The 25,341-nt window shown below is 37.4% G+C and overlaps 5 protein-coding genes across 7 annotated transcripts in view; 3 read left to right on the top strand and 2 right to left on the bottom strand.

The window, feature by feature from the left end:
- Positions 1-3,115, top strand: part of LOC111443662 (nucleotide-sugar uncharacterized transporter 3) — a 4,178-nt gene extending 1,063 nt beyond the window's left edge. The window contains exons 2-10 of the mRNA XM_023081578.1: positions 213-289; positions 745-900; positions 992-1,125; positions 1,560-1,690; positions 1,816-1,860; positions 1,983-2,080; positions 2,394-2,501; positions 2,602-2,658; positions 2,760-3,115. Coding sequence (XP_022937346.1) covers positions 213-289; positions 745-900; positions 992-1,125; positions 1,560-1,690; positions 1,816-1,860; positions 1,983-2,080; positions 2,394-2,501; positions 2,602-2,658; positions 2,760-2,834 — 881 coding nt within the window. The 3' untranslated portion in view covers positions 2,835-3,115. The remainder of the gene's footprint in view (positions 1-212; positions 290-744; positions 901-991; positions 1,126-1,559; positions 1,691-1,815; positions 1,861-1,982; positions 2,081-2,393; positions 2,502-2,601; positions 2,659-2,759) is intronic.
- Positions 3,116-4,089: 974 nt separating this feature from the next.
- LOC111442589 lies at positions 4,090-8,057 on the top strand. The gene is made up of 5 exons (XM_023079997.1): positions 4,090-4,497; positions 4,925-5,024; positions 5,329-5,428; positions 5,992-6,080; positions 7,368-8,057. Exons 1-5 carry the CDS (start codon positions 4,296-4,298, stop codon positions 7,723-7,725), a joined length of 849 nt encoding a protein of 282 aa, XP_022935765.1. The 5' UTR covers positions 4,090-4,295; the 3' UTR covers positions 7,726-8,057.
- A 1,398-nt stretch (positions 8,058-9,455) lies between these two features.
- LOC111442801 (E3 ubiquitin-protein ligase KEG) lies at positions 9,456-13,323 on the top strand. 2 transcript variants are annotated; one of them, XM_023080329.1, is made up of 6 exons: positions 9,475-9,611; positions 9,804-9,854; positions 9,950-10,322; positions 10,427-10,518; positions 10,662-11,135; positions 12,192-13,323. In XM_023080329.1, exons 3-6 carry the CDS (start codon positions 9,957-9,959, stop codon positions 13,147-13,149), a joined length of 1,890 nt encoding a protein of 629 aa, XP_022936097.1. In that variant the 5' UTR covers positions 9,475-9,611; positions 9,804-9,854; positions 9,950-9,956; the 3' UTR covers positions 13,150-13,323. The 2 variants fall into 2 exon arrangements, with proteins under 2 accessions (XP_022936096.1, XP_022936097.1); XM_023080328.1 differs by lacking the exon at positions 9,804-9,854 and having other exon boundaries at positions 9,456-9,613.
- A 190-nt stretch (positions 13,324-13,513) lies between these two features.
- On the bottom strand, positions 13,514-16,921 carry LOC111442800 (myosin-11-like). Its single transcript, XM_023080327.1, has 2 exons — positions 16,627-16,921; positions 13,514-15,928 (listed from the first exon to the last, which is right to left on the bottom strand). The coding sequence occupies exons 1-2, from the start codon at positions 16,687-16,689 to the stop codon at positions 13,637-13,639; spliced, it is 2,355 nt and encodes a 784-aa protein (XP_022936095.1). The 5' UTR covers positions 16,690-16,921; the 3' UTR covers positions 13,514-13,636.
- Positions 16,922-18,218: 1,297 nt separating this feature from the next.
- Positions 18,219-24,904, bottom strand: LOC111443237 (PX domain-containing protein EREL2-like). Of its 2 annotated transcripts, XM_023080962.1 has the most exons (10): positions 24,342-24,904; positions 23,585-23,695; positions 23,073-23,171; positions 22,845-22,931; positions 22,156-22,264; positions 21,203-21,993; positions 20,610-20,774; positions 20,279-20,521; positions 19,667-19,885; positions 18,219-18,878 (listed from the first exon to the last, which is right to left on the bottom strand). In XM_023080962.1, exons 1-10 carry the CDS (start codon positions 24,432-24,434, stop codon positions 18,615-18,617), a joined length of 2,181 nt encoding a protein of 726 aa, XP_022936730.1. In that variant the 5' UTR covers positions 24,435-24,904; the 3' UTR covers positions 18,219-18,614. The 2 variants fall into 2 exon arrangements, with proteins under 2 accessions (XP_022936730.1, XP_022936732.1); XM_023080964.1 differs by lacking the exon at positions 24,342-24,904 and having other exon boundaries at positions 23,073-23,163.
- Positions 24,905-25,341: the final 437 nt, after the last annotated feature.

Raw genomic sequence — 25,341 nt, forward strand, 5'->3', positions numbered from 1 at the left:
TTTTTTTTTTTTTTTTTTTGGCCGTTCAGTTTACCGATTATGATCTACTGAAGAGCTAATGTTCGAGAATAAATTAATTTTACTGTAGAGCTTTCTGTACAGTCGATGGTGTTCATTAGTCTGTTTGATCGGTGTCTGGGAGCCCGGCCAACTTGATGATGTCTATTCCTGTTCAATTTTGTCTAACCGGAGGTTTCTTATCTATTATGCAGTGCTATTGATTTTGTTCAACAAAGCAGCGCTTTCTTCTTATAATTTTCCAAGTGCAAACGTTGTTACACTTGTTCAGGTAAATGTCTACTTGGTTATCTCTTTGAACTTTGAACAAATCTCGGTAGTGAAATAATTGGATTTGAAACGTCGATTCGGTTTTTGAAGAGAACGATATACTCAATCATTGTCATCTTATAGTTATGGACTTCTTCAGTGGAGAGCATTGTCTGTAGATTGCAGTACTGGTATACTGTTTTTTTTTTCTTGTTTGTATAGAATATTTTAGGTATGATAGTGAAACTACAACTACTACGTCTGTGTGCTTCCTTAATGTTTTCCTTTACATCAGGTTGCTATTTTTTTGTATTGATCGTCATCGTTTTAATGCCATGATCTTTAAATGTTCCCTCGTCAATTATGGCATGGTTTTGTTCACGAGTCTCGTGTTTCTTTTAATGTTTTTTCGAATAGTAACTGATTGTTGAGACACTGTTTGTTGATAAGACACATTTTCCCTTATTTTTGGTGCAGATGGTATGCTCATGTTGTTTTCTATATGCATTGAGACGTTCGAAAGTCATATCGTTTACGGTGGGTGATTCATTTTCTGATAATGCTGCTTCAATGGTTCCAATGAAAACATTGAGGCAAACCAGTCCTCTTGCTGGGACGTACTTGCTTTACATGGTAAATTTTAATTATTTGATGAGAATTTGTAGATGCTTTATCTCTTCGTACATTATTGATGTGTATGAACTCCAATATTTCTTCCTGAAAGCTAGCTACTATGGAGTCTGTTCGTGGAGTAAATGTTCCCATGTACACGACCCTCAGGCGAACCACAGTCGTTTTCACAATGGTTGTAGAGTATCTTCTGGCAGGACAAAAGTATACATATTCAGTTGTTGGAAGGTAAGATCTGCAGCTGCCACATGCAACCATGTGCTTTTTCTTCAACTTCATAATCCGCCCTTCTTTTGCAAATTCATTTACTCTAGGTTGATCTCCTAGTGAAGATCGTCTAACATCTGTAGGGGCGTGGTTGTCTGTTCTCCCTTAATTTTGGTTCCTGTGCTCTTGCCTGCTTTATTTTGTCTGAGGATTTTGGGTTCTTGAAATAGAGAAATAGGTGATTTCATCAGAATGTTTATGCCATCACTCTCCGTTAGCTGTTAGTTGTCATTGACATCGCGTCTAGAGCCTAGCATTGCACTACAAAGCCTCTATTCCTCTTTTTTCTTCTTCATTACAGTCCTTTTGATTTGGTTCATTAACTCGGATATTTTATTTTGATGGAAATGGTTCTGATTTAATACTTAAACTGAAAATTTAAAGGTTGTTATCAGTGTTGGTTTGATAGTTCTTGGTGCATTTATTGCTGGAGCTCGCGACTTGTCCTTTGACGTATATGGCTATTCTATTGTTTTCCTGTCCAACATCACCACAGCAATCTACCTTGCAACTATTTCCCGCATTGGTAGTTTGACTTCTTTTCTTTTCTATTCTCTTTTGTCTTTCTCTCTTTATTTCTTTTGGATATTTGGATGGAGTTACTTCCTTGTACGTGTTACTGAATACTTTTTCTATAATTCCTCATGTTAGGAAAATCAAGTGGTCTTAATAGCTTTGGCCTCATGTGGTGCAATGGTGAGCTAACTGATTCATAGTAAAACTAGAATTTTGGCGTTGCCCATTCCCCCCCCCAACACAATTAGGTAATTGTATGTTTCCTACTCCTGCCATCTTATTCCTTTGTGAATCCATCGTAGGAATATTATGCGCTCCAGTTCTACTTTTCTGGACATTTATACGGGGCGACTTGGAGGCAACTATTAGCTTTCCTCATCTTTTTTCACCTGGATTTCTAGTAAGTTTTGTTTACTGTACAGAGCTCTTTACTGGGTCTATAAATGCACACACACATTTTTCTTAATGTAAAAACTAGTTTGCCTCTCGTGGTCAAGCATATGGACCTTTTATAGTCCAATACATTTACTGTTTAATCATATTTTGATGGATTGATTTAAAAGTGTGTGATGTGTGTGGTATCACTGTCTCTTTAACCGCCCCCCCTGCACTTCTCAAATCTTTATATTTCATAAATGGTTTGTCTGTGAAATTTCACCATGCTTTGGGAAATTTCCAATTTTCCATGACCTGTGCGCCCTTTCTTTCATCAGATGGTGATGCTTGGTTCATGCACACTGGCTTTCTTCTTGAACTATAGTATATTTCTAAACACCACTCTAAATTCAGCAGTGACACAAACTATATGTGGTAATCTGAAGGTACTTTCAATTCATAGATAGATTTCCTCTTACGTTAATGCCCAAATACTTCTTCCAATAATCTTCCTATTTCAGTTGACCTTGTTACTTCATATTGTAGGATTTCTTTACAATTGGACTTGGGTGGATGATATTTGGCGGCCTTCCTTTCGACCTGGTGAGTAAAATACCCATTCATTCCAATTTGATCGCAAACATTCCCGACCCATCGTCCTTTTATTTGCTCTTTCTGAAATCTATAGTTTGTTGTGTTTGCAGCTAAATGTTATTGGGCAACTTCTGGGTTTTGTTGGCTCTGGTTTGTATGCGTATTATAAGCTCATAGGGAAATAAACCCTCTAAATGGTCGGCCAGATAATAATACGAGAGGTTAGCTGATTTCTTTTTTTGTGGGAGGGTTTTGTTCTCTGAGCAGGTGCTGATCCAATTTTCTCTTTTTAGGCACTAGCATTTATCTTTTTGTTTGATTCATTTTTGTTCTGATCGACTTCCATGGTAACCCAATTTTTAGGGTGTAACGTCCTAATTCCCTGAACAGTACTTGAGCCCATTCTTATTGGTGCAATTCTACAAGACCCTCTTTTTCATATGTTATATATCTAGATTGCTAATCATCATGGTGTTCACTTATTTTATTTATCTATTTATTTTCCGGAATTCTGAGTGATACTTGACATCTTAGTCGGGAGGATATATTTTATTAGTCGGGAGGATATATTTTATGTCAATTGAGCTAGATTCAAGTTGATATTTTAAATAAGAAATATAGTCTGTTTTATAATTGTCTTTGCGAGTTTTGCATTGCATTGCGGCGAATGTGGTCAGTTTTATGGTATTTTTGATTTGAGTACTCCGTTGTTTCAAGTTTATTAGTGTTATCAATCTCTTCCTTCTTTAGAATTTTATTACAAATATGGTGGGGGAACTTTGAATCTACAACTCGAGCTCATAGTCAAGGTCACATCATTTTTCTAATTAATCCTACTTTATTTTATTTTTACGGTTAAATACATTGTTCATCATCTTTAGATAATTTTTAGGAAGAATTTTAAATTTCTTACATTAAGTGTATCAATTTTTATTATAAACTTTTAATTTCATCCAGTTAAACTTTAGATTTAGTAAATTTTACGTATTTATTTATAATCAATTAAAAGTTCGCTAATGCACTCACTAAGAAATGTTTTTATAAATTCATTAATTTCGATAGAATCTAAGTTTTTGTGTAAATAAACTTTTAACATTTATAAAATAATTTTTTTAAAATTTTAAATCACGTGCGACATATGTTATATCATTAAGGTATTATTATATATAATTTATACATAATGTTTATCTTATAATTAATAAAGTAAGCGTAAACCTTTTTGGTTTTTCCTTTAGGATTTCCATATTAAGTAAAAACTAAGCGACTCTTATCCCACAACTTTCCTCTTGCAACATGTAATCAAAATACGCAAAACGACATCGTTTTGGGATAGGCAGGTGAAGGCAGCCTGAAACCGTTATCGCCACGTCACCCAGTGGTAACTGTCGTCTTCTCCGAGACCGTACTGAAAACGAGAAGAAAAAGAAAAAAAGAAAAAAGAAATGGAAGTTAAGTTCAGGAATTGCCTCCGACACAAGCTCCGAATGCGACTCTTTCTTCAAAAAAGCCAAACCCTAAAACTCTCCTCCTTCACCTCTCTCCATCATCACTATGCGTGTTCTCCTTACCTTAGCATCTCCCTTTTTCCCTCTGTCTATTAAGCCCCCCATTTCATCCCCTTTCCGATCGTCTCACCTTCCATTTCCATGGCGGTCGACGGATTTGGCAAACTCGACGCTGCCCACTCTCCGCCGCCAATGACGACCGTCGAGAAGAATCGGAGATCGCCCTCGCTGCTTTCGTCTCCTTTGATGATTGTTGGTCTCTCGAAGAAGAACGTTTTGTATCGCCAGCTTCCGCATCAGCCTCTCATGCTCTCCGTCCTTAAATTAGATGGCTCTTGTTTCGGTAATCTCTGTTTCTGTGCTGTGGAATATTTTGTGTGTTGATGCATTTTTTGCTCTGGATTCATCGATTCGTTTGGGGGAAATTGCCGCTTGTGAGTTTGTTTTATGTCTGTTTAAGAGCAGAGGAATCTCTGGTTTTGGTTGTTCTGGTGTTTAGGAGGATTATATAGTTTATTTATACGTTGTGCTTTTCTGATTTTGAGGATTTTGAAGGATTTTATGTTGTTTTTGGTAGTTTAATCTAGATGTTAGAGGATTTTTTTAATGGATTGATGGTTTTGAAGTATTTCATTTTCTTGAAATGTTATCATTTGACCATCAATGTAAAAAGAAAAAGAAGGAAAAAATGATGCCCTAAATTTGAAGAGTCTTCGCTGCACTCTCTTTAAACATAGAAGGACTTCAATGAATTGAGATGTTTGACACAGATATTCAAGTTAAGAGATCAGCCACTGTTGCTGAATTAAAGGGGGCAGTGGAGTCGGTCTTCAGTCACATGCCACAGAATGGACCAGGAAAGATTTCATGGTTGGTTCATTTAACTATTTGACCATTTGATTGTAAGAATGAGATTACCCTTATCTTCGGTCAGATCCTATCATGAAATTCCAGTTCCATGGGTTTCGTTTACATAGCCGGGTCAAAACTAAGGACAATATTTTGATGACATGTAGACGATTTTAAAGTGATGCTTCATAGAACTACTTATCAGCTCTAAATTTTTAACGTAACAAGAAATTTTTAATTGGGATATCTTTTCACTGTGACACAAAAGTTCATAGGAGTGTTCTTCTCAATTTAACCATTTTCTGTTCTTGTTTGATTCGTGGAGGCTCCATGTGTGGTGGTATTTCTGCTTATGCTATGCTGGTCAGAAGTTAGTTGATGATACAGACTACATTGCAAATTTTGGCATCAAGGATGGTGATCAGGTATGTAGTTAGTTTTATAGCTGTAGTTTATGTTGTCTTTTGTGCTCGATGATTTCAATTTCCTTTAATGTCGGATCATTAGTTGTACCAACATGACATAAATCAGAGCGTGTGATTAGTGTTTGTCCTTGAAATTTATATTGCCATATCCTTGCCCTTTCTTCACTAGCTTCACGAATCTTTCTAGCAATAATGTTTTATGGACAGAAGCTGAATATGCTTAACTGTTACCCCCTCAAATTTGATTGAATTGAATTGGTTCAATAAGTTACTTGTCAGGGTCAATAGTGTGCAATGTGGATATCATAGTATTGGTAACATAAAAATCACGTTGGACAGGCTATTTTAGTTCAAAAATTTACGTTCTATTTGAACAACAATATAAATTTCTTTAAACGAGTAACTGATCCCTTTCTTACACTTGATATTGATGCATTACCTGTGAATCTAGTAACTGTCAGGATTGTGCTTCCAGGATGTTAATGAAATATGAAAAGAAAGAGAGTAGAATTACACAGCTTAATGCTTCTGTTCATTGAATTTCCTTGTTTTAACATGTTCAGCTTCAATTTGTCCGGCATGTCACAACTGGCTACAATGTTATGAGAAAGCAATCAAAGAAATGGGTGGTTTCCTCAAAACTGCTCAGTCGGTAAGGCTCTTACCTCCTTATATACACTTTCGTTGAAGGAATGAAATTGTCAGCGTTGCTTATTCTATTCTTGGAGATCTAATTTTGGAATTCAAATACCTAGGATTTAGCTACCTTGCAACAACGTGATATTAGATCATTCTATTTAGCTACCTTGCAACAACATGATATTACATCATTCTATTCTGGGAGGTCTAATTGATCGACTTAGCTTTCATAGCTACCGATCTTCCAGCCACCATAGCTACCCATCTTCCATCCATAATGGATACCAATATTCCAACTTGACCGAAAAGTAACAATATCTGACAAGGGATTTAGTTGATTTATTTTTATGTATTGTTATCGATCTAACATGTGTATTACCATTGTTACCTAATACTTTTGTTACTATTTTATTTTTTTGTTACTAATATCTAGAATTGTTACCTAATATGGAGGACTGTTGGGGGATTTAGTTAGATTTATTTATTTGTTACCTAATATCAACTTTAATACCGGTTTTACAATGGTTACCTAATACGTATATTGTTACCATTTTTATCTAATATCCTAATATCCTAATATCTAGGATTATTACCTAATATGGGAGACTGTTAGGTGATTTAGTTAGATTTATTTTTATGTATTGTTACTTAAATCTGTATTATCATTGTTACGTAATCCGGAATTGTTACCATTTTTACCTAATATCCTAATATCTAGGATTGTTAAGAGATTTAGTTACATTTATTTTTATGTGTTGTTACCTCCTAATATATGTATTGTTAGCTCCTAATATACGCATTTCCTCCTAATACATATATTGTTGCCTCTTAATATTTGTATTGTTACCTAATATGTGTATATTGGCCTCCTAATATCTGTATTGTTATTAGTATTAAGGATTTTAGAGAGATTTAGTTAGATTTATTTGTCTTTTCTATTTTCCTTCTTATCAAAGATTTTAGAAATGTGAGGAAGATAATTTGCATTGACAATGCAGTTGCCAGGTGAGCAAGTTTAGAATATCTTAAATTTCAGTTGTAAGTATTGATCCTTAAAGGGTAAGAACATTACATACGCAAATATAGTCAAGATTTAGGCATTGAAAATGAAAGTGATAGAATATGCTGTTAGAAAATTTGGGTATTTGATTGGACTAAGAAAGCAAAGCATATAAGATATCCTTTCCTTTAATGCTTTATTCATCTAAGTAACGTATTTTTACCATGACTATCTCTCATCCGATCCCCCTGTTTCCAATTGCCATTCTGTTATGCTCACTATAGAGTTCTAAACTCTCAGGATATCATCTCGGTCAAAAAGCTACAAGCAAAATGATAAGGAAGATATGGAAAGATACTACAACGATGCAGAGAGTGGAAGGTTTCAACATCATGGCAACAATGAGCCAAAGGTGGTACTCTTTTTGGGAGGGTGGTTCTCTCACACCAAGCAGGCATCTACAGGAAAGAGGAGCATCAATAGCCTGGCTCGTCCATCAGGTTCTCGCCCTAGCCTGGTGCGTGGTTTTAAGAATTTAATACAATTATGCCGTGAGAAACGACATTATGAGAAAGTGAATAAAAATAAGAGATCCATCAATAGGAGTCTGAGTAGAAGATTAGAAATGACTGATACACACACAAGACAACTAGATTGAGTTAGTCTAAATAAACAACTCTGATGGGTCCTTCGTTCATATCCTTGATAATAAGGTACCATAGGAATACCATACCAGAGTTGATTCATAGTGATGGATACCAAAATTGGTTGGATTATAGCATAATAGGGAGTTGGTGATTATTGTTTTTGTGGTTAATGACAATGGTTAGGCAATAAATAATACGAAGTTATCCATTGATATAGAGAGAAGCATTGTATGAAATACCCTGTGTTTGTTGTACCTATAGAGAAACCCAACTTGTTCCTTACGGACATAACTCTGTAGCTTTGTCTTTCTAGTTGTCAATTTCAGTTCCTCGTTTTCATCAACTCTTTTTCTTTATAATGTCTTTGAAACTGTTTTGCTTTGTTTTGTTTTACGTTTTGGTGTGGGTCCTTAATTCCTAGTCTTTTACAATTTTGATGGCTACAAAAATTCTAAATAATGCTTTTATTTTTCGTTTTTTTTTTCAAAACTATGCTATGGACAGCATAATTTTAGGAGGACCAATCAGAAAAATTGCAGAAAAAAGATGATATTATATGTTTCTTAGAGGTATAGAACAAATATTAATGACAAATTGCTTGCTTTTGCACTTATCAAAACTTGCTATATACAAAGCTGCACGCCAATTTCTTTCTTAAAATGTCTTCTTGCCTCTTTGTGGGACTTTTGTTTTGTTTTCAAATTTGGGTATGACAGTTCCATTGTGACCAATTCGGTTGCTGTAATTTGTGTTTATTTGATGGTTGGAATTAAAAAGTAAAAAAAATCTAATAGATTTATGACCCGTCTGACAAAAAGTGTTTTAGTAAGTTTTCATACGGTAAATTGTATGAAAACTTATTTAATAAGTCCATCAATTATTTGAGGCTCAAATAGGTTCGAAATTATTTGAGGTTCAATAAGTATGAATTTAAGTGAAAAACTCGTCATTTTAACTATAAAAAAAAAAGCGATTGGGTATCATTTTATTACAAAATAGATGTCTAACTTTGCGCATTATTGATAATGCCACGTGGTGATTCTGAGACTAAAACTTCAATTTATTCTCTTTGAAATAAAATAATGATAAGAATCATTTAGATATAAAATAATAATAGTAATAATGTAATGCACTAAAGTTATTGGCAGTTGTATTTGAAGATTGCGTAACAAAAAATCAATGAATATTGGGTATTGCACTACAAATTAATATTATTTGACTTTACAAACAAAATCACCTACCTATCTTCAAGCATCTATTTTTCAATTCATCTCTAACTTAGTCAATGTCTCGTACTATTAAAATAAATTATCATATCCACCATTATTATTATGTTTTAAAAAATTTAATCAAATAATAAATGCAATCAACCAATTTTTAAGTTATACATTTTTTTTAGCATTTTTTCAATGTATATTTGAAATTTAAAATTGAAGAAATTCGAAGAAATTGAAAATCTAATCTTATAGGTTTACAAACCCCTATATTTAAATGGGAGACTTTCTTTAACAATTAAAAAAATAAAAATTAATTAAAAGAGTTTATAAACAGTTTCTATCCTATTGTTTCTAAAATAAAATTTTTTTACCTTTAAATACTAAATTTATAAAAATGAATAAAAAAATCTAAAAGAGAACTTAACAGTCATTGTCGTGGCGTTCAGTTACACCGAACAAGTGGACTAATCCGTAATTTCCTCGCCGGCTCAGTTCCTTTTTCTTCCTTTCTCTTCCTTCTTTCTCTCTTCCCATTTCTGTACAATAAATTAGCCTTTAAATTCTTTTCAATTCCGTTTCCCCATTTCTTCTCTCTCTCACTCTCTCTCTCTCTCTCTCTCTCTCTCTCACTCCCATGTTTCTTCCTTAGCTCCCTCGGATTTCTCCTCAATTTCCTTAATCGGTATCTTCTTTCTCTTCTCTCGAATCTTTTCAAGTTCTTTCCGTTTTGCCTCTGTTTTCGGTTCCCTCGAAACCGACTGAGATTTCGAGTTGATTGGAGTCGGCTTCTCTTTTGATTTAAAGTTGATCGGATTTCTTTCTTTTTAATTTTTTTTTTTTTTAATTTGTGTAGTTATGTTTTTGTTTTTTGCCGAATTAATTAATCGGCCTTGTGTTCTTGGTTTGATTCTTTGTTTGTTCCAGTTGAGTTTTGATTTTCCTGAATACTGTTGTGTTTTTTTGGTGTAATGCTATATTCTAGTTCTGTGTTTTTGGTTTGATTCTTTGTTTGTTCCAGTTGAGGAATGGCTACACAAGAAGCTGCTTCTCAAGCGGTTCCTTCTTTTGAGTATGAGCTTCTTGATGGCGATCCTGATCATGTCAGGACAGTGGTTGCTTCATCAAACTACCCAAGCCCTAGGATTGAACCTTCAAAGGTGAAGCTTAGGCATCGGATTGGGCGGGGTGTGTTCGGTGACGTTTGGTTAGCAACTCTCCATCAGTCCACTAAGGATTATGATGAGTACCATGAAGTTGCAGTCAAGATGTTGAATCCTGTTAAAGAAGACCATATGAAGGTTGTTTTTGATAAACTTGAGGATCATTTCTACAAGTGTCAAGGTGGAAAGAGTGTCTGCAGGCTGTATGGAGTGTCTATAATCGACGAGAAGGTAATGTTCCGGTATCGGTTGCTACACTGCATTTGTCGGGCTATTTCGTTGGAAGTATGTGTGTAGGTTGCTAAGATGTTAATTTCCTTTGTGTGTTCTTACAGTTATGCATAATCATGAAGTTCTATGAAGGATCAGTTGCTGATAAAATGGCTCGTCTTAAAGATGGAAAGCTTTCACTCCCTGATGTATTGAGGTGATATTCTGATATAGATTTGAAACTTTGTGAAAAAAAAAAAAAGTTGTGAAAATCTCTATCTGAATCTGTTAGATTAGTCTTTCTAAGTTCTAATAACACTTTTTGAGGGCAAAATTCTCCACCTATGCTACTTGTTGCAGGTATGGAATCAGTCTATCTCAGGGGATTTTAGAATTGCACTCGAAAGAGGTCTTGGTTCTTAATCTGAAACCTTCGAACGTGCTCCTTTCTACCAAGGACCAAGCAATTTTGGGAGATCTAGGAATTCCTTTTCTACTGCGTGGTGTACCGATACCAAATACGGATATAATTCAGAGACTTGGGACACCTAACTATATGGCACCGGAGCAATGGCAGCCAGAAATTAGAGGTCCGATATCGAATGAAACTGATTCGTGGGGATTTGGTTGCTGCGTGGTTGAGATGTTGACTGGTGTTCCGCCATGGCACGGGAAATCAGTTGATGAAATATTTCATTCTGTTGTCAGGAAACAAGAAAAGCCTTGTATTCCAAGTGGACTTCCTCCTCTAATTGAGAATGCTCTTTTTGGTTGCTTTGAATATGACTTGAGGAGTCGTCCTTTGATGACAGATATACTAAATGTGTTCCAGAGGTACGTCGCCTCCTTCATATCGTCTCATGACACTTTGATTTCCCTTATCAAAAAATGCTTCCTTGTTCAGATTGTAAGAGGTTTATGGCTTTCTCTCCATTCTCTTTCTTGATCCTATTTTGTGGATGTTTGCCTTAGTTGAGTCTCTTTTGAATTTCCTACTTGGGTCACTTAGCATTAAACTAGCATCAGTAACTAACTAGTCTCTTTCTTTTTGTACTATCCAACTAAATTTTTTGTGTGAGATCCCACCTCGATTGAAAATGGGAACGAGTGCGAGTGCAGCAAGAATGTTCTGCTCCCAAGGGGGTGGATTGTGAGATGTCACATCAGTTGGAGAGGGGAACGAAGCACCTTGGTGTGGAAACCTCTCCCTAGCAGATGCATTTTAAAAATCTTGAGGGGAAAACCCAAAAAGAAAAGCCCAAAGAGGATAATATCTGCTAATAAGAATGCTAGGTCGAGCGCTAGCAAGAATGCTAGGTCCCGAAGGGGGTGGATTGTGAGATCACACGTTGGTTGGAGAGGGGAACAAAGTATTCTTTATAAGGGTGAGGAAACTTCTCCCTAGTAGGCGTGTTTTAAAAACCTTGAAGGAAAGCCCAAAAAGGACGATATCTACTAGCGGTGGGCTTGGGCAGTTACATTTAGACTTCAAGTTTTGACCACCAACAGAATATGTAAACAGTAAGGAACATGAGAAATGTGTTTTAAAGAGAGATTTTTATGCAAAAGAACGGCTAAAATCTACCTTTGAAGCCAAGAACCGATATCCCAGTTTACGTGCCTTTCTCGTCTTCTTGTTGTTGCCTTATTAAAATCTGTGCAGCACCTACATAAACCAAAGCAGATTACTGAATCACCTTGTTTATGAATTGAATATTGATAGACTCAGATTTTTAGAAGTGTACCTTATAGATGTGTAGAGAACTGGGAAGTGGCACTGTTCAGTTTTTTTATGATTAATATGGTTCATAATGGCTTCTCTTTTTTGCCATTTCTAACCCTTTTTGCCCTTTAATTTGATGAGTTGATGGAGTTATTTCTGCTTTGTAGCTCTCTACAAGGCGTTAACAATGATTGGCAAGCCATTGGGAGTTCAAAAGTGTTGAACAAATCAAGTGCCACTGGACATACTGAATGGTTTCTCTCGAAAGATCACTTGCAAGTGAACGACTTGGTGCGTTCGAGAAAGCCATTGAACTCGTGCAAGTCAGATAATATGAACATCCCTGAAGGAAGGATAGTGGGGTTGGAACGTGAGACTGAAAAAGATGCTTTTGTCTTGGTGAGGGTTCGTGGAATCCATGATCCTGTAAGAGTGTGTGCTTCTACGCTTGAGCGGGTGAGTTTCGGGTTAGCAGCTGGTGATTGGATACGATTGAAGGAAGCAGAGAAGAAACACTCTCCAGTGGGAATTCTTCATTCAATCGATCGTGTTGGTAATGTAGCTGTTGCTTTTATCGGTGTAGAAACCCTCTGGAAGGGTAACTCTTCCCAGTTTCAGATGGCAGAATCGTTTTGCGTTGGCCAATTTGTACGGATAAAAGCCAGCGTTCTGAGACCACGATTCGAATGGCCTCGTAAGAAAGGAGGTGTCTGGGCTACAGGGAGGATTTGGTGGGTCCTGCCCAATGGCTGCCTCATGGTCAAGTTCCCTGGAATTCTCGCTTTCAAAGAAGAATGTGATACGTACATGGCCGATCCAGCTGAGGTCGAGGCAGTTAATTTTAGCACGTGTCCAGGGATGGTGAAAAAGTACCAACATCTTGAGGATTTTCACTGGTCTGTTAGACCAGTTCTGGTTGCATTTGGGCTGTTCACAGCAATGAAGCTGGGAATTGCATTTGGGAAGAAAGTGGGGAGGTCAAAGGTGAAGAAGCCGCAAGGCAACCTTGTGTATTGTGAATCTCAACATACTGCTGAAGGTCAGAATGCCAACAATCCAGCTTGGATTCCTCCGCCTGTGAAAAATATTCTTTTCCGAGATGGCGTTGGCACGGTCGCTCGATGATTCTACAGCCTGTTCGTTGTTCTATCAGCTCAAAGTGTTCTGCCAAGTTATCTGTATAGATTAGCTTTACTGACTGGTTTATACTCCCAGTACTATGTAACTACTCCTGTACAGTTATGAAACGAACAAACAAACCCTAAGAATGTGCATGTCTAGAAGAATAATATGTTGTTTGTATAAAAATGTTCATATGCTTATGCAGTAAATAAGACATTTCTACGCATTACCAGAGATCATAGGTTTAAATCTTCGTCAGTTTAAATCTTCAGACGAAGGATGAAAAAATCTTTTATGTTCGAACTCATATTTGAATCCCTCTCGAGATCTCCAGCATATATAGAAACAGTGCAACAAGCTTCATAAGTGGAGAAACTGAAGTTGAAGACATGCTGCTCTGATTATTTTGAGTACCTAGCAGATCAATCAAATAACTTCGTGCAAAAATTTTAAACGACCTTTTATTCATCCCAATAGATGTAGTTATCCACTAATCCGCATCAACAAATATACCAGCCTCTTTCAAGAGCTGTTCGGTTAGAGATGAAAGACGGGAAACTTCCAGCTTCACTTCATTGAATCTTTGGCTGTTATTATCGATCCCACCACCTATTCTAGTATCGACGTCGTTGTCGCTGTCATCGTCGTGCAGCTGAAAGTGAATGCTTCTCGTATCGATATCACCCTTGAGGCTGTGGCTGGCTTTATTCAGAAGCTCTCGGCTAATGTCTGTGAGTTTCTGAAGTGCGCTAGTTGCTGCTTCAACCTCTAACTGAGCAGCTTCAATTTGAAGCTTTTCAATTGCCAAGTCTCCAACTCCAACACTGTCTTCTGCCAAAGCGTATAGCTTCCTCAGATCCTTAGCTTCTTCATCCATCTCTTCCTTCATATTCTCTAAGTCTTTCTCCTTTGTATCTAATCTTTCCCGAACCGTCTTTAGTTCCTCGTCTTTAACGGTCAGGGCCCTTTCTGCAGCTTGAATTTCCATTTCTTTTTGTCTCAAGCTTTCCTTGGTGAGCTCTAGCTCGGTCTCAAGCTGTTTCTTCTGCAGCCCCATATTATCATCAGTAGGTTGCTTGAAGAATTGCTGCTGTAGATTGATGCTAAGGTCATCGTTCAATTCCGAAGCATCGTCGTCGCCATCATTGATGGACATCACCAATTTGTTTGTGAGATCCACTATGTGGCCTACCACGGCTTCAGCTTCAGAAATTTTCAGCTTTGTATCATTCAGTTCGTTTTGCATTATCTGAACACATTCATCTTTCTCTTTCAGCATAACAGTTGTCTGACTGAGCTGGGCCTCTTTACTACTCATAAGTGTCTGTAGCTCAATAATTTCCTCGTTTAAAATCTCAATTTTCTTTTGTGCATCATGTATTTCCAAGTCTTTCTCTTCCAAAAGAAGTTGAAGAGAAACCTGTTGAGATTTCAAACGTTGGATTTCTAAGTTGGCCTCGACCAACTCCGACGCTTTACCTTGAAGGAGATTGTGAGTTTTCTCAAACTCGATATGTTTATGCTCTAACTCCTTCTGTAGAATCGATTTCTCCTCAGTTACCTGCTGGAGATTGGATTTTTCTTTCTTCAGTTGTTGCTGTAACTCATCTGTGAGCTCCTTTTCCATGAACAAGACACGTTCAAGCTCCTTGTTCTGGGCCTGTGCGACCCTAAGCTTGACTCTCTCGCTCTCTATTTCAATTTGAGCATCTTCTAAACTTGACATATATGCATTGATACCCTTCTTCTGTTCTTCAAGTTCTGTCATTTGCTTCCCAAGAATATCTTCTTGTTCTTCTATTTTCTTTCTGGCGGATACAAGAGACTTCTGAGAGGAAACCAGCTCACTTTTTGCATCAGCAAGAAGCTTCTTCACTCGGTTGAAGTCGTTCACAGTTTTGTTCATCTCCACTGCTTTCTTAGATGATTCCTTTCTCAATTTTTTCAGGTCTTCTTGTACTAACAACCATTCTGTGGTTCTCTTCTCCAGATTTTTCTCTACAACTTCCAGTTTCTCCTCTTCAAGTTTCTGCAGCTTTACAGAAACTTCCAGTTCTTGTTCTTTCTCTAGCACAGCGTTTTTAAGCATTTGTAGCTCAAATTCTTGTCTTTTAACTACTTCGTTGGCTTCATTCAGAAGCTTGGACTTGGACTTCAGTTCAGAATCTGTCTTAATAGCTTCCTCACTCTTCTTAGCCAAATCAGCTCTCATTTTCGTCAACTCATCTTCTTTCAAAGTAAGGGTAGATTCAACTGCAGCAATCCTCTCGTCTTTCTCCCTGATTTGAAGTTTCAATTCATCAATCTGTCTAGCTTGAGAAGCTAAGTTCAGATTTGCCTGCTTAAGCTCGTCTTCTAATTCTTGCTGTTTATGATAAGCAGCAGTAATTTCTTCCTCCTGCTTCTCCAACTTCTCCCTCGCATTGTTTAATTGGCTTCGTTCTGATAGAATCGTTCTTTCTGCATCTTGTAGATCTTCTTCCTTCTTTTTCAACACTGTCAATGCAGCCTGAAGACCAGACTCGAGATTTTCAAGACTGAGTCCTAGCCAAACATCTTGTGGGGAGTGAGAATCTTTGCTTACGTGTTCTTCCAATCTTTGTGTCTGGGCATATAATCTCTCGAGAAGCAGTTTTGCTTCTTCACTTGCTCCATTGTCGTTCAAATTTGACTTGCTGGTATTCAGGACTGACTGGACAACCTTCAGGGAATGAGACCTTCTCTCCCGAGTTGTGCTAGAAGTAAATTTAGTCTGATTCCTAGTGAGCCTCAGAGATGACCTCTGTACAAAGGAAACCAAATGCAAAAGAGAAGAGAACATTACTTTCGGAAGATTCCAGTGAGATAATAGAGAAAACCATGGCTACCTAGATCGATTACTTCCAGGATACATAAAGTGATAAAATACAGACATCAGCGAGATGAAAGAAAAAGATTCCTATAGTTAAAGAGAAGAGGAGCGAACGGCAAAAAGATGCACAAAAGTGCATTGGATTAAACGATCTCTGCAACCGTGTAAATTGTTATGGTAAGAACAGCAATGCGTCCATCAGTCATTCGACAGCAATCTAGTACAAAAATGTAATAACACGACAACAAGCTTTTTTTTAACCTAAAATGAGTTCTAAAATATACTTCCGAATCTTTATCAGTCCAAGAAGTAAATCTCTATCCAAATCACTCGACAACAATCTAATACCGAAATCAAAATGTAATAATGTTCCAACAAGATATAAGCAAAAAAAATGAGTTCGATAAAATACTTCAATCAAATCTTTATCGGTCCAAGCAATTAATTTCTCTCCAAATAACATCTCCAGTGACTTCTCCATGTCAAAATAAAACAACAGATCCGAAAAACTCGAGGAAAATCCAATAAACTGACGCCGGAAGTAACATCGGTTATACAGAACTTGAAAAAACAGTGAAACACACAATAACTAGAGAGCGATGCGCAATCAGATTAGAATAATAGTAGACCTTGGAAAGGCGGAGAGAGGAAGAGGCGGAGATGTTAAGATGAATAGCCGCCGAAGACGCCATGGAACGCCGGTGGAGCACATCCGTTCACAAACAAAGACGAATTCTTGTTCGTTGCCAAATCAATCTGAGAAACGCATCAAAGTGAAGACAAATTTCTGTGTCTCGCGAGACGATCAACTTGAGCCCTGAGCTTTCGTGGCAGATCAAAGAAAAAGCGCGGCGGAAGAGAATCACAGAAAGAAATGAGCGGTGAGGAGAAAAGGCAGTGTCTATGAAAGAAACTGGAGACAAAATGCAAATTAACTGAACCAAAAAAAGAAAAACGCGCATTTTAGTATGTTCTAATTTGCGCCGATTTGGGACATTTCTCGCATTTTATAATACGACGGGTTTATTACGTAATGGAGCTCTGAAAGCGAGGAGTTCTCTCCTAGTAGCCTTGACCACTGACCTTCGGCCACGTGGCATGTAATTTAAATAAATTTCAAAATTAATTAAATAATAACAATATTTCCATGTAAAAGAAAAATATTATGTGAATAAATTCACCCATGTAACTCGACACATTATTAAATTCTAATAATAGTTTTGCATTTCATTTTAATATAATTACTCAACATCTTAAATACATTTTAAATTTAGTTTTTATTATTAGTTTGAGATAATTTTTATTAAATTTTGTTAAATATATGTTTATAAATTTATAGAGACTAATTTATAAAATAAAATAATAAAAAGAAGTTAATATATATATATTTTTTTTTAATTAACTCAACTATCCAATTTTATAGAAGCTGCTGCACCTAACACGTGTGAAGATTTCTGCCACCCGTTTTTCCTCCCCCAATCATTTTCTGCCACCTGTCTAAATATATATATATATAAATGATAAATCTTAATCCCAAACACAAACCAAAATAGACATTCTATGAATTACTTGGGAGATCACCGTCCACCTTGGGTCCGCCCATCTCACAATCCACCTCAACAACTAAGGTAAGAACTCACAATCCACCTCTAGGGCCCGCCCATCTCACAATCCACCTCAATCCATATTGGGCCCGCCCATCTCACAATCCACCTCAACAACTAATGTGAGAATTCACAATCCACCTCTAGGGCCCGTCCATCTCACAATCCACCTCAACAACCAATATGAGAACTCACAATCCACCTTCGGGGCCCGCCCATCTCACAATCCACCTCCAGGGGCCCACCGTCCGCTGGCACACGATGTTTAGATCTCACAATTCATGTGTGCTAGGATCTCACAATTCACTCCATGGGGCCTCCGTCGCTGGCACATGGTATCTGAATCTCACAATTCACTCTCTTGGGCCCACAGCTCGATGTCAGGCTCTGATACCATTTGTAACAACACAAGCTCACCACTAACAAATATGCCACTAGACGTCAGTCTAGTCTTTTACTTTCACAAACTTTCATGGTAAAAAATTGGTCAAGGATACTCATTTAATGAAAATTGAAAGTTACCATCACGTCATTTCAAGTCTCAAATTTTGTCCATAATCTAAGAATAGGTTAAAACGTTCATGAAGGATTATCCTATTAAATAGACAGACCAAAAGTGCAAATGTTCAATTTTTGGCTTTGTTAGCATTTGTTCTCAAAATGAACAAAAACATGAAGACAAAGTAAAAGTAGAACATGTGTGTCGTGGGAGGGGCCAAATAGGTTAAATGTTAGGGGCATATGAGCATCCCTCATCAGTTGCAGGGTCCCCTAATTCATAATGTAACCTTCCCTAAAAAACAAACTCAAGCCACAAAATGACATCACTGACTTTTGCACCAACCCATTGGCTAAAATTATCCACTATACCAAGCTAGCTGCATTATTTATCCAAAGATGAGCAAAACGGCTACTGAATCAACCAAGTGCTTTCTTATATTTAGAGGGGTGGAGGGGGAAAAACTAGAAAAAGAAAGAAGGAAAGAGGGAAATAATATACTGATCAACAGCTATCATGTCTCTGTACTGGTATGTACTTCAGTATGTTCTGAAGAAGAAGAAGCCTCTGCACCATCAGCTTCCTTTGACATCTTCGATTGCATACTATGCCGGTAGTACGAATTGACCTGTTTCCTCAACCTAGCGTTTTCTGTGAACATGTCTTTAAGTATCATCCTCAGCTCTGTGTCTATCTCAATCGAACTGTTGTGGCGATCTTGAACGTCGTCATCTGCCATTGAAGTAGCGGTTTTGTTGCCAGCGAGTAGAAGGTTTTCCTGGACAGTTAATCCCAACAAATGTTTTGTTTATTTACTTAAACAACACCATAAAGCACTCAGATGAAGCAGCAGGATGAGACAAAATGGTGATGAAAAAAGGATCCCACCTCGACAACGATAATGGGTTGGAGTGTTAGGAACGTCCTCAGGGCAGACATAAGAAATATTATTACGGTTCGTCTTAGATAACACTGCGTGACTTGCCGATGGGACTGCCCTTTGGAGTCAACTATTATTAGGGAACTAAAAAGGGGTTTACTACTGTGAGATCCCACATCGGTTGGGGAGGAGAACAAAACACCATTTATAAGGGTGTGGAAACCTCTCCCTAGCAGACGCGTTTTAAAAACCTTGAAGGGAAGCTCGGAAGGAAAAGCCCAAAGAGGACAATATTGGGCTTGGGTGGTTACAAATGATATCAGAGCCAGACACCGAGCGATGTGCCAACGAGGAGGTTGAGTCCCGAAAGGGGTGGACAAAAGGCTGTGTGCCAGCAAGGACACTGATCCCTGAGGGGGGGGGGGTGGACTGTGAGATCCCACATCGATTGGAGAGGAGAACGAAACACCCTAGGGCGTGGAAACCGCTCCCAAGCAGACGTATTTTAAAAACCTTGAGAGAATCCCGAAAAAAAAAGCCCAAAGAGGACAATATTTGGCCATTTACCAGTACAAATGAGTGGAAGGGATTAGGAGACAATGGTTTAGTTGGTTCAGCCTTGAGAATATGCCGAACAAAAAAGAACTCTATTACATAATAGATACATATCAAAACGTATTGGATACCTCAGTGAGCAGGAGATTGAGTTGGTCATAAGATGTTGTCAACAAATCCAAGGCATTAGATAAGGCTGATGATTCCACATCATGGTTATAATCATCATCTGCTGAAAAGTTCATGCTGCATTCTTTAAGCCGATCACGTAGGCTCCTACATTCAGACAGCAGCTTTCTCCAAGCGGTGTTATCGTGCTGTCTCATTTCTCTTTCCTGTTGAAGGAACTCCTGAATGAGGAGAAAAAGAACATCAACAGGACATACTAAAATTTGACTCTTTAGTTCTGTCAAAATATGCTAACAGATTTTCACAGTCAATAAACTGAACAGATATAGCAACGCAGATTTCCAGCTAAAACAGTAGGCGTTCTTCTATTATTATGAATTCAACATATATGCTCCGAGAGAGAAAAAAAAAATATATTACTAAGTAAAAAGTAGATGAGATATGAGCAAAAGAGTGAGTAACCAAAGCAAAATAATTTGTCCGTGTTGAAACATGTCGAACTTCCATTTAAAACAATGGTAGTACTTCATTGAGAAAACAGGAAAAAGTTGTTATCAGCTTGAACTTTCGTTTAACACCATAATCATAGCACAATTAGCAGATTGTAATATTACCTCAGTCTCAGACTTCTGTTGAAGTGTTTGACTGAGCTCTTGTTTAAGTTTGGCTTGGGTACTTCGAAGAGATTTGACCTCTTTAACAAGAACCCTGATGTCTGCTTTTGATTTTCCTTCAAGCTCTTCGAATCGCTTAAGAACATTATTTAGTTGCTCTTTCGTGGATTCAAGCTCTTCTTGCAAAGCAACCTTCTCCTGGAGGGTAAATTCTTTTGTAGGCACTGAAAGTGGATCTTCACCCTAGAGCATTTTGTGTATCATCAAAAAGAGTTAGTGCAAAATAGTAAGAACAGTGAGATAAATAAGGCAAATTTCGAAGATTAAAAACCTCTTTAGACTTCAATTTTAACTCCATTTCCAATGATTTGTGACGAAGTTCCTCCATTTCCCACTGCATTTGGGTAACCTTTTCCCTCTCCATCAAAATAGCTTGTTGAAGGTTTTCTTTGCTTTTCTGCTTATTTGTTTCGAGTTCTACTTCCAAATCCTTAACCTGGAAATAAATTGTCACAAGATGAGTTAGGTTTCCGTCAGCATCCAGCACGTAATCACGAGCACAACCAGAAGTCATTTCGAGAACTTATGATAGCATTATTGAGCTAGTAATGAGAACTTATGATAGTCGGTCCGAAGATTACAAGCCATTGGCACAGGAAAACTTGACATCAAAAAATGATTTGGCATTTACTTAACGATAGTGCACAGTCATTATGTGGAACCACTCATAAGAAACTTTTGCACAGCCGATGGCTGTGAAAAATGAAATACTGAAAAAATGTGTTGAAAAAAAATTTAGATAAAAAGAAATAATTCAAAGGGCAGTAAGAATAGAGATATTCTAACATCTAGACCAGAAACAGCCAGCTAATTCTCATTTGGAAAGAACAGAACAGAAACTTTTTAGTATATCATTGATTATACCATTGTTGTAAGGTAATCTTTCACGGCTATTTCCTGGTTCAATCTTGATATAAGGTCCTCCATGTCTGTTTTTGCAGTCACTAGCCTTTGATGCATTGTTGAAAGAACCCTATTCAATTTATGGCGATGATCCTTTGGGAAGAGCAGTGCATCATGTGAAAAATGCAATTCAGGGTTGCTAAGAAATTCAACTGCATTTGAAACCTCAGCACCTGAATGGTCAAGTGAGCCATTGCCTAATGGTGAAAAGCTTGAAATTTCTCCACCTCTCAGAGAAGAACTTGCATCACTTGCCACACTCTCATCAGACAGCTTGCGAGCATGACCAATTACCTTGCCATGCTCGGGATCTGCAAACGGCACCAGTCCATTTTTATTCAAGTACGATGCCTTGGAAGTACTACCATTGTGCCCATCCTTTAAATTGCTATTATATCCAGGACGAGATTTGTGTTTTGGAAGGCCTTCCAACTGCTCTATAATGGCCTGACCCATAAAGAGTCCCTCATCAATATTGGACAATCCATACTTCACAAGTTTTTCAATTGGACTGGAAAGATCGTCGTCCAGAGCTAAATCATCCATGGCAATTTCAGAATTATCATCTCTTCCCAGACTTGCTGTACCAAGTTCAGACGCCTCATAAGCAGTATCACTGCCATAATCTGATGCAAGCGACAAACCACCGGCAACAGTAGATGAGCTTGAATTAGGAGGGGATTGATGTGTAGAAATTTTGCTGTTATAATCAGGGTTTTCATCTGAAGGCCCCTGATTATCATTTTGGAAAACTGCAAGCATTGAGGCAGGAATTAAAATGTTAAAACTTCAATATATGTGTTATGGTGAACAGAAAATAATAACGTTTAGAAGTAACATTTTAAGGGGTAAAAACTAGATAAATACATAGCAAAGATATTTTTGAATAACCCTCTAAACTAGAAAGAACGTACAAGACCTAGCAGCAGCTTCTAGCTCAAGGAAGGACGCTACTGCAGCACTTCTTGATATGTCGATGTCAGACAACAGCTTTGTCAACCACTCCTCCAAAGAGCGCCTTCTCTGCAACAAAATTAAACCTGTGAAGAATAATAGTTACAGTCTTACAGATACACAACCAAAATGCATAAAGATAATTACACATGTAATGGACAACATCAACACTCTCATCTCAAAATCAAAAGGTTTTAGTTAACTACAGAAAAAGGATGCACAGTGCACAAGAACACACGGTACAAATGTGCAGTGCTCCAAGAATCTAATGAAATCTATTATAAGTTCTATAGTATCTGAAAGACAGATGTGGTTGTTTAATGATTCCTACTTTTCTTCAAAGAAATTATTACAGAGGAAGGCACAACAGATACATCAGGGTACACCGATACTGTGTCTAAACTTAGGCATGACTTAAAAATATCTAAAACAGTCAGTAACTCAGTATTCGTTCTAATATTCTTCATTCCTTGTTCCTGTAGAAGATGATCGTCAATTCATTACTTCATATTGGCAGAAGGATTGATTCATGCAAGTCATCAAATCATACCAAAAATTTGCCAGCAAGCTTATATAAAGTAACAAGAATACTTGAAGAAAATAAATTAAATGACAAACTCATGCATGCAACGTTTTGCAGATTGTGCACCTCTTCTAAGAGCGTCCTGGTTTTCACCCGTAAGATTCCTTTGGATGGAGCTGGTGGAATAGTTTTCTTTGGAAAAGCCTTTTTAACCTACAAAGTGATAAAATTTCATAACTGAAAACAATTAAAACATGAGTAATTTTTCCTCAAAAGACAGGAGGTAACCACAACAAGAGAGATTTTCAATGTGAAAAGGGGTATTCCCAAGTAAAATAAAATGCATAAACTTACATCAGAAAATAAATTCAAGAAATCATTAAATCGCCTTAATACTCCCCGCATTGCTGTGATCCCCTCAGGTGACTGTACACCAACCTGAACCCTGTAGAACTGTCCCTTGATAATGTTAATGTACAAGCAAAGACGTGCTATGCTATAAACATGTAAATGAAAGAAAGTGGATAAGTTTCTTTTTAGTTCACAATGACAGGGTTGGGGGATAGAACCGTCAACCTTTGGGACGTAATTGGTAACTTATTCACTTAGCTATCCTCAGATTAGCTAGAAATGATAATTGGATTCATACAAGAGAAATTATTTGCACCATTATTAATTAATCCATCGCAGCTACGACACATTTTCTTGAAACATCATTTTTTGGGCATCATGGTTTGCAACTTCAAATAATGCAAGTGATTATTCTATACTAGAGTTTACTAATTACTAAGATGTTATTAAAAGATAATAATAATAAATCTACATCCAGAAGTACCAAACCAAAAGGGATCAGATGAAATGCGTACCACTACAGGATCTGCAACTCGTGATTTAGGAAGAGCAACCCATGAAGGTATTATGACACAGTAACTCCATCCAGTGTGATGGTCATGAGGCCAAACTGTGTTCTTCCCATTCTGCACATGAAATGGAACATTCCCAGTGAAGATGTAAATAAACTACCAAATATAAAGAGCGCAGTCAATAATAAAGGAAACAATTGAGATAGTTGCCATACACCACCCAACATTGACAACAACATAGAGCTAAACCACAAATCCTTACTCTTCTTCTTCTTAACTAAAATTTCAAAAACTTGTCGTTCAGTTTTTTTTTTTTTTTTTTTTTTCCCCCTTTTTCTCTCCTCTTAATGACAATTGGTATAAACAAAATTGCAACCGAAGAAGCCATAAATGCCCTAGAAAAGATAAGAAAAGGGTAAAAGGGGTCCAGTTCGTTTATGGGGTGTAAAAAGGCCACTGATAAACTAAGAACGATGCGACTCATTAGGAGTAATCTAAAGTAAATATGGTATGTTTCGACGAGAGCTTGAAAGTAGATTTAAAGGATTGAACAACAAATCAATGAGATCGTGAAAACAAACAGTAGCCATTGTTCAAAATCCCATCATCCAGCAAGCCGGACAAGTAATTTCGACAAAGCCTGTGAAATCTATTCGGTCAATCCACCAAGAAAAATCCAAAGAAAGGAAGAAAAATATTAAGAGTTCTCATAATCTAATTCTGAGCAAATAAATCCACATATTCAAAGCACAAGACCCACCCATTTTCGAGGAGGAGGGCTCCAGTCCATTCCAAGAGGCAACGGCGATATGCCATCGTGTCGATGCTTGGGCGGACTTCGATTCTGCATCATACTTCAACTTTCTCCTAAAATTCACGAATTGAAGACAGCCATCAGGATCGGAAACACGAATTCGATTAGATCGTCTTCCTTATCCTCTACGCAATTCAATCGAATCCAATCCAATCAACCATTCTCTGAACGACCTCCCGCCCAAGTTCCACAGCAATCATCAACGACGTTTTTCCATCAGACCGAATCCGAAAAAAAAAACAAAACGAGAGTCGGAAAATCTGACCATGGACAGATGGGACTCGAATCTCAAGCCAGCAAAGGGGTAAAACGTAGAAACCTGAAAGCCGCGTGCAGAGAGTGAATTGGGAATTTTCTCTCAGCTTTGGCCGTTCGGTTCCGTCTGTGACTGTTGAAGAGAGAGAGAGACAACAAGTTAGAGAGAGAGAGAGAGTGCTTGAGAAGCAAACACCGAACTGTCGTCGTCTGGCCCGCGACTTTCTTCCTTCAGCTCCTCGGCGGGAGAATCTCCGTAGTAAATAAAAATTGCTAAAATGGCCCTATTTTCTTTTAATGATTCCTGGACTGGAATAATGCCCTAAATTTCTTGCGAAATGACCGTATTGCCCTTTTCAGCGACTAAGAAGGTTTGTAAATTTATGATTGAATTAAGAAGAGTAGAAATCCTTACCAACAATGGAAATTACCCTTCCGTCCTCATATTTAACGTTCGGTCTTATGTTTATTTGGCCCCTAAAGTTTCAAAACATACATTAATTTTTAAGATTTGAGATTTTGATTCATCTATGACCATGAACGTGATGGATTAATTACTTGATTAATAAAAAAATATGTTAATTAATTTTGCCCGAAATGACTATATTGCCCTTTTAAGCAACTAAGAAGGTTTGTAAATTTATGATTGAATTAGAAAGAGTAGAAATCCTTACAAACAATAGAAATTACC

This window comes from Cucurbita moschata, unplaced genomic scaffold (assembly GCF_002738365.1).
Source record: "Cucurbita moschata cultivar Rifu unplaced genomic scaffold, Cmos_1.0 Cmo_Scf00005, whole genome shotgun sequence".
Taxonomy (NCBI): Eukaryota; Viridiplantae; Streptophyta; class Magnoliopsida; order Cucurbitales; family Cucurbitaceae; genus Cucurbita; species Cucurbita moschata.

Coding starts and splice junctions, on each gene's coding strand:
- LOC111442589 (XM_023079997.1), top strand. CDS start 4,296: ATGGCGGTCGACGGATTTGGCAAACTCGACGCTGCCCACTCTCCGCCG. Junction 5,025..5,328: donor GGACCAGGAAAGATTTCATG/GTTGGTTCATTT, acceptor TGATTCGTGGAG/GCTCCATGTGTGGTGGTATT. Junction 5,429..5,991: donor GCATCAAGGATGGTGATCAG/GTATGTAGTTAG, acceptor TAACATGTTCAG/CTTCAATTTGTCCGGCATGT.
- LOC111442801 (XM_023080328.1), top strand. CDS start 9,957: ATGGCTACACAAGAAGCTGCTTCTCAAGCGGTTCCTTCTTTTGAGTAT. Junction 10,323..10,426: donor TGTCTATAATCGACGAGAAG/GTAATGTTCCGG, acceptor GTGTTCTTACAG/TTATGCATAATCATGAAGTT. Junction 10,519..10,661: donor TCACTCCCTGATGTATTGAG/GTGATATTCTGA, acceptor TACTTGTTGCAG/GTATGGAATCAGTCTATCTC.
- LOC111442800 (XM_023080327.1), bottom strand. CDS start 16,689: ATGGCGTCTTCGGCGGCTATTCATCTTAACATCTCCGCCTCTTCCTCT. Junction 15,929..16,626: donor CCTCTCTCCGCCTTTCCAAG/GTCTACTATTAT, acceptor TCCTTTGTACAG/AGGTCATCTCTGAGGCTCAC.
- LOC111443237 (XM_023080962.1), bottom strand. CDS start 24,434: ATGATGCAGAATCGAAGTCCGCCCAAGCATCGACACGATGGCATATCG. Junction 22,265..22,844: donor CCAGGACGCTCTTAGAAGAG/GTGCACAATCTG, acceptor ATTTTGTTGCAG/AGAAGGCGCTCTTTGGAGGA. Junction 21,994..22,155: donor AGAAGCTGCTGCTAGGTCTT/GTACGTTCTTTC, acceptor CAATGCTTGCAG/TTTTCCAAAATGATAATCAG.